This window comes from Podarcis erhardii (genome assembly GCF_964252035.2).
Source record: "Podarcis erhardii genome assembly, chromosome: 2".
Lineage (NCBI taxonomy): Eukaryota > Metazoa > Chordata > Lepidosauria > Squamata > Lacertidae > Podarcis > Podarcis erhardii.
In genome coordinates, this window is record NC_138498.1 from 25,470,017 (window position 1) to 25,484,515 (window position 14,499).

General features: G+C 40.3%; 1 protein-coding gene across 2 annotated transcripts in view; it reads right to left on the reverse strand.

The window, feature by feature from the left end:
* LOC309334859 (cholesterol transporter ABCA5-like) overlaps positions 1 to 14,499 on the reverse strand; it is a 52,485-nt gene that overhangs the window by 7,685 nt on the left and 30,301 nt on the right. For both annotated transcript variants that reach the window (XM_081849502.1, XM_081849501.1), the window contains exons 21-33: positions 13,608 to 13,735; positions 13,102 to 13,239; positions 12,590 to 12,703; positions 10,012 to 10,182; positions 7,226 to 7,339; positions 6,739 to 6,873; positions 5,035 to 5,100; positions 3,302 to 3,393; positions 2,380 to 2,503; positions 1,874 to 1,991; positions 1,689 to 1,780; positions 871 to 1,046; positions 237 to 312 (exon numbers count right to left, since the gene is read on the reverse strand). In XM_081849502.1, the coding sequence (XP_081705628.1) occupies positions 237 to 312; positions 871 to 1,046; positions 1,689 to 1,780; positions 1,874 to 1,991; positions 2,380 to 2,503; positions 3,302 to 3,393; positions 5,035 to 5,100; positions 6,739 to 6,873; positions 7,226 to 7,339; positions 10,012 to 10,182; positions 12,590 to 12,703; positions 13,102 to 13,239; positions 13,608 to 13,735 (1,544 nt within the window). The remainder of the gene's footprint in view (positions 1 to 236; positions 313 to 870; positions 1,047 to 1,688; positions 1,781 to 1,873; positions 1,992 to 2,379; positions 2,504 to 3,301; positions 3,394 to 5,034; positions 5,101 to 6,738; positions 6,874 to 7,225; positions 7,340 to 10,011; positions 10,183 to 12,589; positions 12,704 to 13,101; positions 13,240 to 13,607; positions 13,736 to 14,499) is intronic.

A 14,499-nucleotide genomic window follows, 5' to 3' on the forward strand; every position in this document is an offset into this window, starting at 1 on the left:
GAAACTAGATTCAAAAGAAGCCAGGTTATTAAGCAATTTTTTTGGGCTTAATGCCCCCTGGCTTGCTTTGGTGATTAACCATAGTTTCTGGGTTTGCACACAATAATAAGCAATGGTTTGTTTTGCCGCTCATATGAAACAAGAATGTGTGGATTCACAGTGGTCATGCATATCCAGGCTTATTGATCCTGGATTTTTGGTTTTAGCAATTCAGCTTAAAAACAACAATCAAATACCTTTCGTTTGATTCCTACTCCAAGGTCCTTTGCTCTTTTCTGTAGATGTTCCTTGAGGTCAAGTGCATGGGAAATGCTGGAGAAAAACAAAAGTATACAGTGTTAAACATTCTAAGAAACAAGTATTAGAGAACTTTAGCGTATGCTCATTAGTTCTTTTTCAAGTAAATTACTTCATATGACATTTTGTGTTTTAGCTAGTATTATTTGATCTCCAGTTAACTTTACACTATTTGTGGTTTTAACTGGATTGATCTTCCCTACAGAAATAATCAAGATGTATGCCACAGGTAGCTTAAGTGTTTTTTTATGGTGTTTTAAGAAATGTGACCAGAAAAGTCTTGCAACCTGACAATTTTGTCTGTAACTTAGACTGTTGACTACAAATTACCTTTCAAACTAGCACAGAAGATTTTGATACATAACAGAAAGCAGAATCTGAACTACAGCTTTCATCAGCCTAAAAATAAAATGATGCAAATTTATGTCTTAGATATATCTGTGTATCTACAAGAATCTGTGTGGTGTGGTCTTTAAGTTGAAGCTAACAACCATTTTTAGGGAGACATTACACCAAAGTATGAGAGAATAAACTTCTCTGAATGTAAACGAAGTGTTTAAAATATACATTTACCATTTTATGAATTCTTTCATGTTACTTTCACTCATTCCTTTGATAGCACCATAAATTTCAAAATGTTCCTGCAATGTAATATCAGGCCAAAGTGGATTTGTCTGTGGACAGTATCCCATAAATCTCATGGAGCTATCCTTGTTACTTTCGCCTAAAGAATAATCTCCCATCAGCACCTGTGAATATACCAGTCCTTATTCAATATTTTTACATATAGTTTTCAGTTAACATGCAGAAAAGTTGATCGTATGGAAAGTTAAATTAAAAAAAAAATGACAAGAAATGCTCAGGTTTGGTTTTACTACATGATCACTCTTTTATATACCAGGAGCCATCTGGGATATAGCCTTCCTATGAGTAGTCACAACATCCCAGTGCCTATTTCTGAATCTAAGCCATATATCATATGAATGGAAAACCCATTGTACCCCCTCTAAAAGTGTTAACTTTAGAAGCAAAGCAAACATGAGTCTGTTCACAACTCTCAACCATGTATTTTAGTAGGTCTTGTGACACCCCCCCCCCCAGTTCATAGTTCTGAGATTATCTATGAAACCAAAAAGGAGTTAGGCACTGAAAATTCATATGCATGAACATTTCCAATAATGGGCACCCCACTCTTGCATAATCTTCTTTGGGCATCTAGCTGAGGTTTAGGTATTTACATGCCAGCTGGAAAGAAATATCCAGAAAAGAGTATGGATCCTCAGTATGAAATAACATTTTTTACCCTCTGAAAAAATAGGACTACAGCCTGAGCTATGAAACCTGTTCTGGATGGAAAAGGGGGACACCAGCTTCAGGTTGCCCTTGAATACCTGGCCTGAGGTTGGTTCTACTTCTCCCACCAACATATTAATCAGTGTGCTCTTCCCAGCTCCATTGGGGCCTAGCAGTCCCATAATTTCTCCTGGAAAAAGAAAAGGCAAACACGTAAAATGTGCAGTTCTGTTTAATGAGATGGTGCATTTATTTTCCCGACTTATTTATTTTTACAACTAACCTTTTTTTACACAAAAAAAGACCTGATTGGTTGCCACCTTCTTGATTTTTCTTCCGAGAAGAAAATCTGTCCTTTCATCATAATCTTTATGTAAATTGCTGACCAAAATGGCCGGTTTCTAGTGAAACAAAAGATAACAGAGCTTAATTAATAACGCACATGGAAAACTAAACCAAGCTTTCTTGCTACGTGCACAAGTTGAAACAAGCCTGAGCAAAGCCTCAACCTCACATGCTCACCTGTGCAGCCAGGAGAAGGATTTCATGGGCATTTACTTTCAATTCCCATAAACTTAGCGTGTCTTCTGCTAACCAGGGATTGTTAGTTAAACAAGGTGCATAACTCGTGATTTGGAAATTGTGCTTTTTGAAACAGACTATCACTATAAGACAGGTAAGGTAAGGTTCGCTTCTGGCGAACATCACCCCTTATACAGGTCTTACAATACGACCAGGTGCCAGTAGGTGCCAGTGTCAACAGGGTTGATACTAAAGAGCAAGATTTACCTCCTCACAGCTCTGGCTCGTTGTCATCTCCTTAACCCTCAACCTCTCAGCCACAACATCTTCATCTTCATCCTCGTCAAACGGCACATCTGGCGATTTCCTGGCCTTCAGCTTCGCAGGAGTTCTGAAGTTAAGGAAATATATGTGAAATCTGCTCATTGGGACCTCTGAACAGATGGAACTAACAGAAATAATGCCATCAGGTAGACCTACATGAAACCATATTGATACTTCCCTGTCCAATGTGACCTTGTGACAGAATTGCCTAGAAAAACACCTAGTGAGATATTTTGCTAGATTGGTTGGGTGAATGAGAAGGTGGCAGCATTCACACTGCAATCGCTGATAATATCCCATTTATCCCTGATTCAGTTTCTTATGTGCAACAATAAGAAGAATGCTCTTTCATGCAAGAATCGTCACATATTCAATCAGCTAAAGAAATGGTTGGACGATGGGTGGGTGTTCAGAGAAACTGTGTGAAGGTTTTGTTTTCCTTCTCATTCTAAAGCATATTGAAGTGTTTGACTTGGGAGAAAGTTCAAATGAACTCTCTGGTGCTGGTGGCCTGATCCACTAAGTAGGAAAGCATACACACTATTCTGTGATATTTTAGTTTGCCTAATAAAGTAGCATCAGAAAGGATGTCAAAGACACAACTCTTAGATCGTGAACAGAAAAAGTTGTGGCATTGCAAGGATCCCAGGGCAAACTCTTGGACTCCAATTGCTTCACTAACGTCCCTAAAAGTATTGCCTATCTAAGTAATAACTCCAGCCCTCCCTTAAGCCCTAAACATCAGCAAGTGGTCACTTCTCCATGGACCAAGAGACTTTTAATGTGTATACTTTGTTGCAGTTCACTACTGACTAACACTGGTTTCGTGTAGTAATTTCAGTACCGTAAATAGAGGCATGCCAACCTGAAAAATGGGTCATTTCTCATTGATTTGCCGCCATATTTCACCTCAAGATAGCGTAGAAGGAAGAGCCAAATGACACATTGCAGGTAGGGCTAAAAGAGAAGAAAGGAATAAGCACATTAAAGAAAATGGATTTCCTCATTTGCAAAGGACCCTAGATGCATTCCCCCTCTTTGCACATTGCTCCACTCTCTTCCCACAAAACAATGTAAGATAGAGCCAGTGTGGTGTAGTGGTTAGAGTGCTGGACTAGGACCTGGGAGTAAGATAAAGGTAAAAGGACTCCTGACCATTAGGTCCAGTTGTGGCCGACTCTGGGTTGTGGCGCTCATCTCGCTTTATTGGCCGAGGGAGCCGGCGTACAGCTACTGGATCATGTGGCCAGCATGACTAAGCCGCTTCTGGCGAACCAGAGCAGCGCACGGAAACACTGTTTACCTTCCCGCCATCTATTAATCTATTTGCACTTTGACGTGCTTTGGAACTGCTAGGTTGGCAGGAGCAGGGACAGAGCAACGGGAGCTCACCCCGTCGCGGGGATTCGAACTGCCGACCTTCTGATTGGTAAGTCCTAGGCTCTGTGGTTTAACCCACAGCACCACCCGCGTCCCAGCAGGACCTGGGAGACCAGGATTCAAATCCCCACTTGGCGTGAATCTCACTGGGTGACCTTAGGCCAGTCATTTCTTCTCAGCCTAACCTGCCTCACAGGGTTGTTGAGAGGATAAAAGGGGGGCAGTAAGTGTGTACGCCACCTTGAACTCTTTGAAGAAAAAGTAGAATATAAATACAATGATAAAAAAAATATTATTATTTACTTTATGTATCACACTTTACATGAGGCACCACAAAGCAATATATACAATACAATTAGACTGATGGAGCATCTTAAGACCTTCATTACATTTCCCTTTCTGCACCAATCTGTCGGTTATCTCCACAACTATTTACTGTATTTTTCGCTCTATAAGTCACACTTTTTCCCGCCTAAAATGGGGAAATGTGTGTGCGTCTTATGCAGCGAATGCAGACTGTGCAGCTATCGCTGAAGCCAGAAGAGCAAGAGGGATTGCTGCGCAGCAATCCCTCTTGCTGTTCTGGCTTCAGGGATAGCCGCGCAAAGCCTCTTCAACAACATTTGATTCAGAATCTTTTTTTTCTTTCTTGTTTTCCTCCTCTAAAAACTAGGTTCATCTTATGGTTGGGTGCATCTTATAGAGCAGAAAATATGGTATTTATTTAAGCAATTAGTAGGACGCCTGAACCCAGCTTATGTTACACATCCTTCAATATCATTTATATGCCACAGTGGTGGGAGGGTCAGGAACAGTACATCAAAAATGGAAGATCTTCAGCTAGTGTTAGAAGCAAGACTAGTTGCACCAGCATACACTTGCTATGTTTTAGCAAAATAACTCTAAAACAACCCTTTAAGCTCAGTTTAATGACCATGATTACTGCCGTGTCTTCCCCATAGATCAGTGATGGAAAACCTTTGGCCCATGGATCAAACTTGACCGGCCAGGGGGTCAAATATGACCCAAGAGGCAGCTTTTTCCAAACCATGCTCACCTGTCCCACACCTTTTTGTAAACCGCTTCGAGGTTTTTTACATGCAAGTAGTATATACATTTTATGAAATAAAATAAAAACAATAACACCTTATCATTACATGTAAAAGTGTATCCAGACAACCCATCTCTTAAATTCTTAAGGGAAAATATGGTGCCTACCGCTATTGTTGAAACCAATAGCCTTTCTGTATTTCTTTCCATATTTCGACCAAGCTTCTCTGCTACCTAACAATATAGAAAGTGTTTATTTCAATATTTCCTCCCTCATATTTCTACAGGTCATTCTGAGTTCATTTATATAATATTACCATTTAGAAAATGCTTTTACAATGCTTTTCGAAACAATTAATTTATTTGAATTATTTCTTCCGCAAACTGATTTTTGCAGGAAGCTCATCAAAAAACATACATTTTTACATCAAACAAACCTGCTTTTCCTCGTTTCAAAGAGAGCATCAAAATACAAGAAAAACAGTAGATTTTATTTAAATACAACTTAAATAAAAGCAATAACTAGATAACTAGTTAACATAACATAACTAGATCAAAAAGGTGAGAATCAACACTTGGTACAATGCTTGAATGAATAGGCTGGTGTTGAAACTCCACCAGTGTTGGTACTACTTGCATCTGAGAGGGGAGGGCATTCCAAAGTCAGGGGTCACTACTGAGAACATCTATCTTGAACTGCCATCTAATACCGTATTTAGGCAAATCTAATTGTGTTTCCGAGCACAATTCAAAGTGCTGGTGTTGACCTTTAAAGTCCTAAACGGCCTCGGCCCAGTATACCTGAAGGAGCGTCTCCACCCCCATCGTTCTGCCCGGACGGTGAGGTCCAGTGCCGAGGGCCTTCTGGCGGTTCCCTCATTGCGAGAAGCAAAGCTACAGGGAACCAGGCAGAGGGCCTTCTCGGTAGTGGCGCCCGCCCTGTGGAACGCCCTCCCATCAGATGTTAAAGTGATAAATAACTACCTGACATTCAGAAGACATCTTAAGGCAGCCCTGTTCAGGGAAGTTTTTAATGTGTGATATTTTAGTGTATTTTTGGTTTCTATGGAAGCCGCCCAGAGTGGCTGGGGAAACCCAGCCAGATGGGCAGGGTACAAATAATAATTTAATTTTATTATTATTATTATTATTATTATTATTATTATTATTATTATTATTATTATTATAATGCACAATCGAATCTAAGGCGCACCTCAATTTTCAAAACCTTGAAACCAAAAAAGCATTTGCTAGCGAATGCAAATATGCCATCAAATCTATCGTGCACCCTAATTTTCACAGTGCAATTGGGCCAGAAAAGGTGTGCATTACATTCAAGTAAATATGGCACCTCTCATAATCCATGGTATTGTAAAGAAGATCAGTCTACTGCTGACTAGCAGAGGGTATACACTAGCTGGTTTGATTCAGAATTGTGTTTAACAAACCAAACTATTGCACTCCCTGTCCACCAAAATAAGAAAATAGCTTAAGTAATTCCAATACAGATGGAGGCCAACAGGGCTGGATGGAAGGACACCTCGACCCAATCCACACACATACCCTGAATCCCAACACAAAGTGGATTTCAATCTGAATTACCCTTTTATTGGAATACCCCTAAAATCAGATTGCTATATCAAATGCTATATATGAACAGCTGTTGTTTGCAAGAAATAACAACCTATTTCCCAACTTTCAAAATAGTTCAGTTTCCCGAGCCCAGCTATGGTTGCCCATAAGTCATGTAGTCTTAAGTCATGTAGTGAGTAATGTGGAATGAGATTTTAATCAAATGTATTGCCTCCTGCACACCAGACTTTTGAAACTACAGAAAAAATTTATCACTGTTTCAGTTCACTGCTAACTTACCTCTGTTAGAGAAATGAGACACCCAATAAGAGGATATATTGGGATGAAGATAGAAAAGCACGTGTGAATTATAATTGCTATTGCGTACGACTGAATAAAAGCTACATCAATAACAATAACACAAATCAAGGCTACCTGAAAAGGGAAAAGAAATAAAGATAATTACAATAAAATTAGAGCACCATTTGATTTCTTTTTAGCCATCTTTAAAAAATGTTGTAGCATGCATTTTCACGTGGGCAACTGAAAAACCAGCTGTATAGATTGCTTTTGCTAAGAAAGTGAAACGTAATATCCAGAATAAAAGGAACAGTAAATAGTACCTAAGAGACAAATAATGAATCCTGTAAACTATGCACTTGCAGAACTGAGCTACAACCCAAATGAAAAAAAGACATAATTATTTCTTAAATATAACAATCAATCAATTAAAATACTAAATTGCATTAACTAAGAAAGATGAATCAAGTACTACACTTTTACTTACTGTTGAAAAAATTAATGACCAAAATTCTTTGGTGTTTTGTATTGTTTTGAAGGTGAAAGAGACAACATAATGGAACAAAATTACCGATGGTACGTAGCCAATAAGGCACAAAACCTGCAGGGGGGAAATTAAATTTGAGTTATGCATAACATGAAAACACAACAAAATGATTAAGAACACAGAATACAATCTGTCACCTTTCCTGAGGGAAGGTGACTCAAGTTACAGAGCTCAATGTAGGCATGTTTCATATACCAGTGGCGTAGCGTGGGTTGTCAGCACCCGGGGCAAGGCAAGTAATTTGTGCCCCCTAACCCATGGATTTGCGCCCCCTAACCCTAACCCCCAGATGTTGCGCCCAGTGCGGCCGGCCCCCCCTGCACCCCACACGCTACGCCACTGTCATATACAGTGGTACCTCGGTATAAGAACAGTGCTGTTTACCAACAATTCAGTTTACGAAATCCGCAAAACTGGAAGTAGTGTCTGAGAACTTTACCTTGGTCTAAGAATGAAATCTGATTGGTGGAAGGGCAATGGCAGCGGGAGGCCTCATTAGGGAAAGCACACCTCGGTTTAAGAACAATTTCGGTTTAAGAACGGACTTCCAGAATGGATTAAGTTCATAAAACGAGGTACCACTGTACATATATCAGAACTTCCACACCCTACAGAGCTGGGTGTGTGGACTACAAATGGTCGTAGCCTGAATGCAGACTTCAGGAAGACTGGGGATCTATGTATGGGAGGCATACATGGGCCTCTTGTGGGTGGCAATGTCATGGGATGTAGCAGAGCAAAAAGTTAAGCACACCTGCAAAGGGGAGAAGAGAAGGTAGATCTAATTAGGGTTCATGCTCTTAATTTTTGTCAGGTGAAAGTTTGTGCTTTACTTAGGGCTGCCTAAAAAGAATAAAGGGTTATATCCAACGTTAGTCATACTCAGAGCAGACCCACTGAAATCAATGAACTCAACTACAGTGGTGCCTCGCAAGACGTAATTAATTCGTTCCGCAAGTTTTTTCTTCTTGCGAGTTTTTCTTCTTGCGAAGCACGGTTTCCCATAGGAATGCATTGAAAATCAATCAATGCGTTCCTATGGAGACCGTCCGGGGACAGAGGGGAAGCGCCGCGCGCCTTCCCCTCTGTCCCCGGACCTGTTTTAAAGCAAGGGGCAGCGGGGAGAAGATTGCTTCTCCCCGTTGCCTACCCCGCAATCTCCGGGGACAGAGGGGAAGGCGCGCGCGTTGCTGCCCCTTGCTTCAAAAGAGGTCCAGGGACAGCGGGGAAGACGCGCTGCGCTTCCCCGCTATCCCCGGAGCTTGCGGGGCAAGCTTCGTTTTGCAAAGCAAGCCCATAGGGAAATGCGTCTTGCGAAGCGGCTAAGAAAACAAAAAACCCCTTCGTCTAGCGAGTTTTTCGTCTTCCGAGGCGTTCGTCTTGCGGGGTACCACTGTAATGAGAATGAGTACAAGTATGATTTGGTTGGTTGACACCCAAAGCAGTGGGCAGCTTACCCCCTAATAATAGCAGTCTTCTGCACTCTCCAGACACAAACAAATGCCCACATGGCTTCAACCCTCAAACAAAGAGTGTCTCCTTTCTCAGATCCCATTGTAAATAAAAGACCAACTTTGCTCCCTCCCAAAAAAGCTCAACAACTTGAAATATGGCAACCCTAGAATAGCCTGCAATGTTTTGCAAATGAAATCAGGGGTCATATTTTTAATACAAAAACAAAAAAGAAAATACAAAGACTCCCTTAATTATTGCACATTGTTGAAAGTTCCTCACTACCTGCAGTGTGCTGTATTCATTTAAAGTGCTACCATCTGCTCCTATGCCAATTTAAAAGCCAAAAGGTTGATGGTTCTTTGGGTTAAAAGTAGAGCAGAAAAACATAAGTATACAGTGGTACCTTGGGTTACATACGCTTCAGGTTACATACGCTTCAGGTTACAGACTCCGCTAACCCAGAAATAGTGCTTCAGGCTAAGAACTTTGCTTCACGATGAAAACAGAAATCGTGCTCTGGCAGCGCGGCAGCAGCAGGAGGCTCCATTAGCTAAAGTGGTGCTTCAGGTTAAGAACAGTTTCAGGTTAAGTATGGCCCTCTGGAACGAATTAAGTACTTAACCCGAGGTACCACTGTACTACATTATTTATTGCAGGATGTTTGAAATACACTTCAGTGAGTGCAGCATGTGAAATGGCAGGCAATGCCATTACACAGGCAATTTCTGCTTTATGTTCACTTCGCTGCTCTGTTGATTTTAGTAATTATGTGTCTTGTGTCTGGCTGTGCTCTGTAAGGTGCTTTGGGAACCTCCAAGTTGAATACGATGTTATTCTGCTTTTGTAATAAATAAAATAAAATGGTGCCGTGGGGAAGAATCTTTACTAGGGCTGAAGAATGGCAGATTTGCCATCACATCCGCAGTTCTGCCGGCTCCTGCCTACCTGGGCAGTTAATTTTTATTCTTTGTGGATGGCGCAGCAAAGAGTCCTGAATCGGTTCCTCCAAGGGAAACAGACTGATTTTTGAACCAGTGGCTCCATCACTGGCCCTATTCTTCCATTGAAAGGTTCCAGGTATTCCTGCCAGCAGTAGTTTAGTAATTCCTGCCCACACCTTCAACAGGTGCAGTGGAGCTTTCCATGGCAACAGAGTTCCTTCCTGCCATAGGGAAATCTTTTCTGAATCCTACTGGATTTCTGTTGTTGAGGTGACGCCAATAAGGGGAGCAAAGAACGGATAAAAGTATCTGCAAGAAAACAAAACTTACCACAGCAAGAGCCTCCTCAGGGAAAAAAATAATTCCATGGTGAACTATGAACAAGATTCCGACCATCAGGAGGAGAATAGTGTAATATAAAAGAATGTCAACTAGTGCTTGCCCACACCAGTATGCAGATGGATAAAGACCTGATAACTTAAGTTGAGTATAGGCTTTGATCTGCAAAGGTGCAAAAAATAAATGAAAATCCAGGTCAAATATGGGGAATGGCAGGAAATCCAGCAACTGTACCTTTGCTTTTGATAATATGATCTAGAATGAACTATTTTTAAAAAATACAGTACAAAACATTCTATGGGCTCACCCACACTTCTTGTACTTTATAGATACGGGTCTGAGTAGCTTTGGCTTTGGCTTGCCACTTTCCCCAGGAAAACCCACTCTTCAGCATGAAATCAGATCAAATGGCAACCAGATTTTCGGCAGATCGCGATTTGTTCTGAATCGGTGCTAAACTGTGGGTTTTCCTGGAGGAAAGTGATGGGCAAATAGAAGTGTGATTGAGCCCTCGGCCACTAGCTTATCTGTAGGGCTGGGACATACGGTTTTCTAGAAGAAAAGCATTGAGAACATAAATCAAGAGTCATTCTAATTTAATTGAAACAAGACACCTCAAACACCCCTAACTGATAAATGTACCAAGATGGAGGAAGAAAATATCCTATTAAGAAAATTAAAATGATCTACAACTAGGGAGCAGCTCAAAGAAAAATACAGCAATGGCAGAGAGTCCTGCACACCAGGGAGTACTTACCTCCCAAAATTTCATGGGTGAAAATAGGGACATTCCTGTACAGGAGTGGGTAGGGCTAAGGGTCCAGCAGCTCAGCTGTGTGGTTTGGCAGACAATAGCAGGGCCAACACAATCCAAGTCAAGTGCCACAAGGAGAAAGCAGGAACTAATATGCATGCAAGCAGGTGGCTCCAGCTGGCGAAAGCAGGGAGGCAAGCCACAGACTACAAGGCAAATCAAATGCATAACACACACACACACACACACACACATATATATATATGCACTATATATATCATCTAGAGGACATTAGTCCTGTTTTACAGTGGGGCACAACAGTGAGTACCTAGCCCAAGATCAGTCACTGAAAGTAATATTAAATATTAAACATTAACAATAGCAAGCAACAAATAAAGGTAATGCCTGCAGCCTCCCACCCAGAGACACTGGAATTAAGAAGCTTTATTTATTCTTTTTCATCCTATATGGCTGGCAGCACAACATGGGATCAATAGGCCATTGCCTGCACAGTCCTAGTTAGGAATATTGAGGTCAAATGCAATTAGATGATTTTTTTAAAAAGGATAAATGTAAGCAGCATTTAGCCAAATTATATACTCCCATTTAGACTCTGATGTTTACTCTGAAGTAAATCCCGCATAACTCCATGTGGTTTACTCCCAAGTAAATGTAATGAATAAAGAGGTTGCAAGCACAGTTACTAGAGCTGTGTTTTCAGAGAGCCAGAGGGTGGGATCCAAAAAGCCATTTGTGAAAAGAGAAAATGTTTGTTAACTTTTGTGGGAAAGCTAGCAGAAGACTTCTCAACAGTGTACACCACCACAATATATCAGGAGTTGTGTTATACTACAAGAAACATGGTGTGTAAGGAAGGTAAGGCTTTTGGATCCTTTCCATCTAAATAATTACTTTTACGCCAGTTTCTTTGTAAGTAGTGAAACAAGCAGTTATGTAAACATCTGCAGAGAATATATGAAAGTTTGGCTGGAAGTTTTTAAATTTGTGTTTGCTCTCTGAACTTAAGGTTTGGTCAACACAGGCATACATGGAGCAAAAAAAGAAAAACAAGACACATAGAAAAGAAAAAGAAAAGAAACATAGTTGCATCATTAAAATTAAGAGAGCAGGTGTGGGTTTTTTTCCCTGAGACTGAATAATGGGACAGTTTGGGTGGTAGTAGCAAATGCGTAGTTTGAGGAAGAAAAAGCAAAATGACTCTTGATGATTGATAAAATGAAAGTTCACTAGAATGATCTGCAATTTCCACCTGAGTCCTAGTGTGGCAATGAATATGAACCAGAATATCCTGCTAATCAAACCCAATAAATAAGCTCTTCAGAATGCAGCATGACAACCAGCCCAAGTTATGACAGCATGGTATCAGTTAGCTGAACAATACTACAGTCATATCTCTGGTTACAGACGCTTCAGGTTTTGTTTTTTCAGGTTACGGACTGCCAAAACCCGGAAGTACTGGAACTGGTTACTTCCGGGTTTTGGCAGTCACATCTGCGCAGAAGCGCCGAATTGCAACCCGCGCGATTGAACAGAGGAGTTATAAATATTGCTGCTATTTCCTTATTCTATTTGAACACTTTTACGTACAACCATATCTGCCCTGAATTGATTCACTACAATGTATGAAATCAGTTAAAATAACTTATGATGCCAAATAGGTGGCAAGGGAATAACTATGGTGACTCCTGATTTTCCCTCTGAGGAATATGGTCTGAGGAATCACTGTGTTGAACCAATGTATAGGACATTTCACATTGCTTTTTTTAAAAAAAGTATGTTCTAATACAAAGTTACCCTATGGTTTTCTGCATTGTCCATGGAAAAATATGATGGCAATCCAGTTATTGTGACTCCTACTGTCAAAGCTTGAACAACCAGCACCATTATGAAACCTCTGTCAGTAATTTTCTGCAAAATAACAGATTGCAATATTAGAATACAAAGGGAAAAAACCCCAAGGTGAAATATAATTTTAAGGGTTTTTTTTGGGGGGGGGGTCTAACCATGGTTTGATAAATCAGTCTGTTTTTGCTATATTTAGTTTAAAGGTTTTTGCATTTTTAATTCTTTTGAAAGACAGTACAATAAAAGTTTGAAAACTAATACTAATAAATAATCTGTTTTGCAGCCTGACTAGGGCTGCAAACCAGGGAATACCTGGGAGACCACAACACATGGCAATTAAGACGTGTTTGGTTTTGGAGATCACAAGTCATGCAATCCAATGTACACAAAGGCCAACCTGTCACAAATTGGAATGCAACTTCATTTTACAAGAACCTTTTTGGGACTTTGCATTTACTCACTTGGAAGAACGAACTACTCCAGACATGGATGTTTTCTGTGACATTTAAATTGTGCAGATACAGATTGCTAATGATATTCATCATAACCGGTAAAGAGTGTTTCATGGAGCAGTTAAAAGCAGCTGTAAAGATGTAGTTCTGAAAACAACAACAACAAGAAGAGCATAATCAGCGACAAATCTCTAGTGCCACCGTTCCTTCCCCCTAGCACTTTATGTGCTGCTGGAACAACACCAGGGCAGTCTGGGAGAAAGGAAATGACATGTGAGCTATTAAAGAAAACTCTGTGAGCTTTGATCTTGCCACTGCTGCTGCCACCAAGGCTGACAGTGACGAAAAAGGAAAAAGACCTACCGCCCTGTTTCTTAGTCGAGTTCCCTCTTCAAATTTCAAAACCTCCCCTATCTCACTTGGGGAAAAAATTCATTTTGCACCCCAACTCCCTGCCAGCAAACAGAACCAATGCCCACATAGACCCAATATATTTAACCTGCATTTCTTCTCACCTTGCCTGCATGAGATACATTTAATGCTCCATTGTGGGGAGCAACTGATACATAATCACTGCCATTGAATATTTCTGTGTGTACATACTGGCTTATAAGAGAGCTGATGATGTCATCAATGTCTGATCCTAGGTTGAGACAATAAAGAAAGTTGAAAGGTTAGTCTCACAGGCACAAAGATTCCTTGCATGCAAAGTGTTTCCCCATTCCCTGCTATGCCAAAGATACATATTATTATTGAACATTTAGAGTTAGCACTGGTATTGCAGCAAACAAGAAGGCTCATGTTCTCCAGAAGTCCCGTATAAACATCAAAATATCCTTAGAGTTTTAGGGTGAATTCCAATTAAGTCATACTCAGACCTGACACATTGAAATAAATGAAAGTTAATTATTTCAGTGGGTCTGCTTTGTGCATGACTTGAAGCACTGACAAGATGTGTATATATTATTACACACACACACACACACACACACACACACACACACACACACATAACCTGTGCTGTCATGTAATCACTATAATTATGAAACAATGTTGCTTCTTTTATTGATTTATTTTTAAATATTTATACCCTGCCCACTAACTGATGCTGCTGTAAAGCTTTCAGCTTTTTGGTAAAAAATCAAACTATTTAAAGTCTGTTCCATGAAGTTGGCCAGATACAATTCTAGAAACATATCATTAAATTCAATTTGTGATTGAATGGGGGGGGGGGGCGGTAATCAAACCAGACTTGCCAGAAGGCTGATTTTTCTACCTGTCCTCAAGCTAACCATTCATTACACTGATTACTGTTAAACTTAATTACACTTTTAATTTATTCCTAGTGTATGTCATACAGTAAAAAAAAATTGAAATGCCAAATGGTGAAATGAATAAAAGTGAATA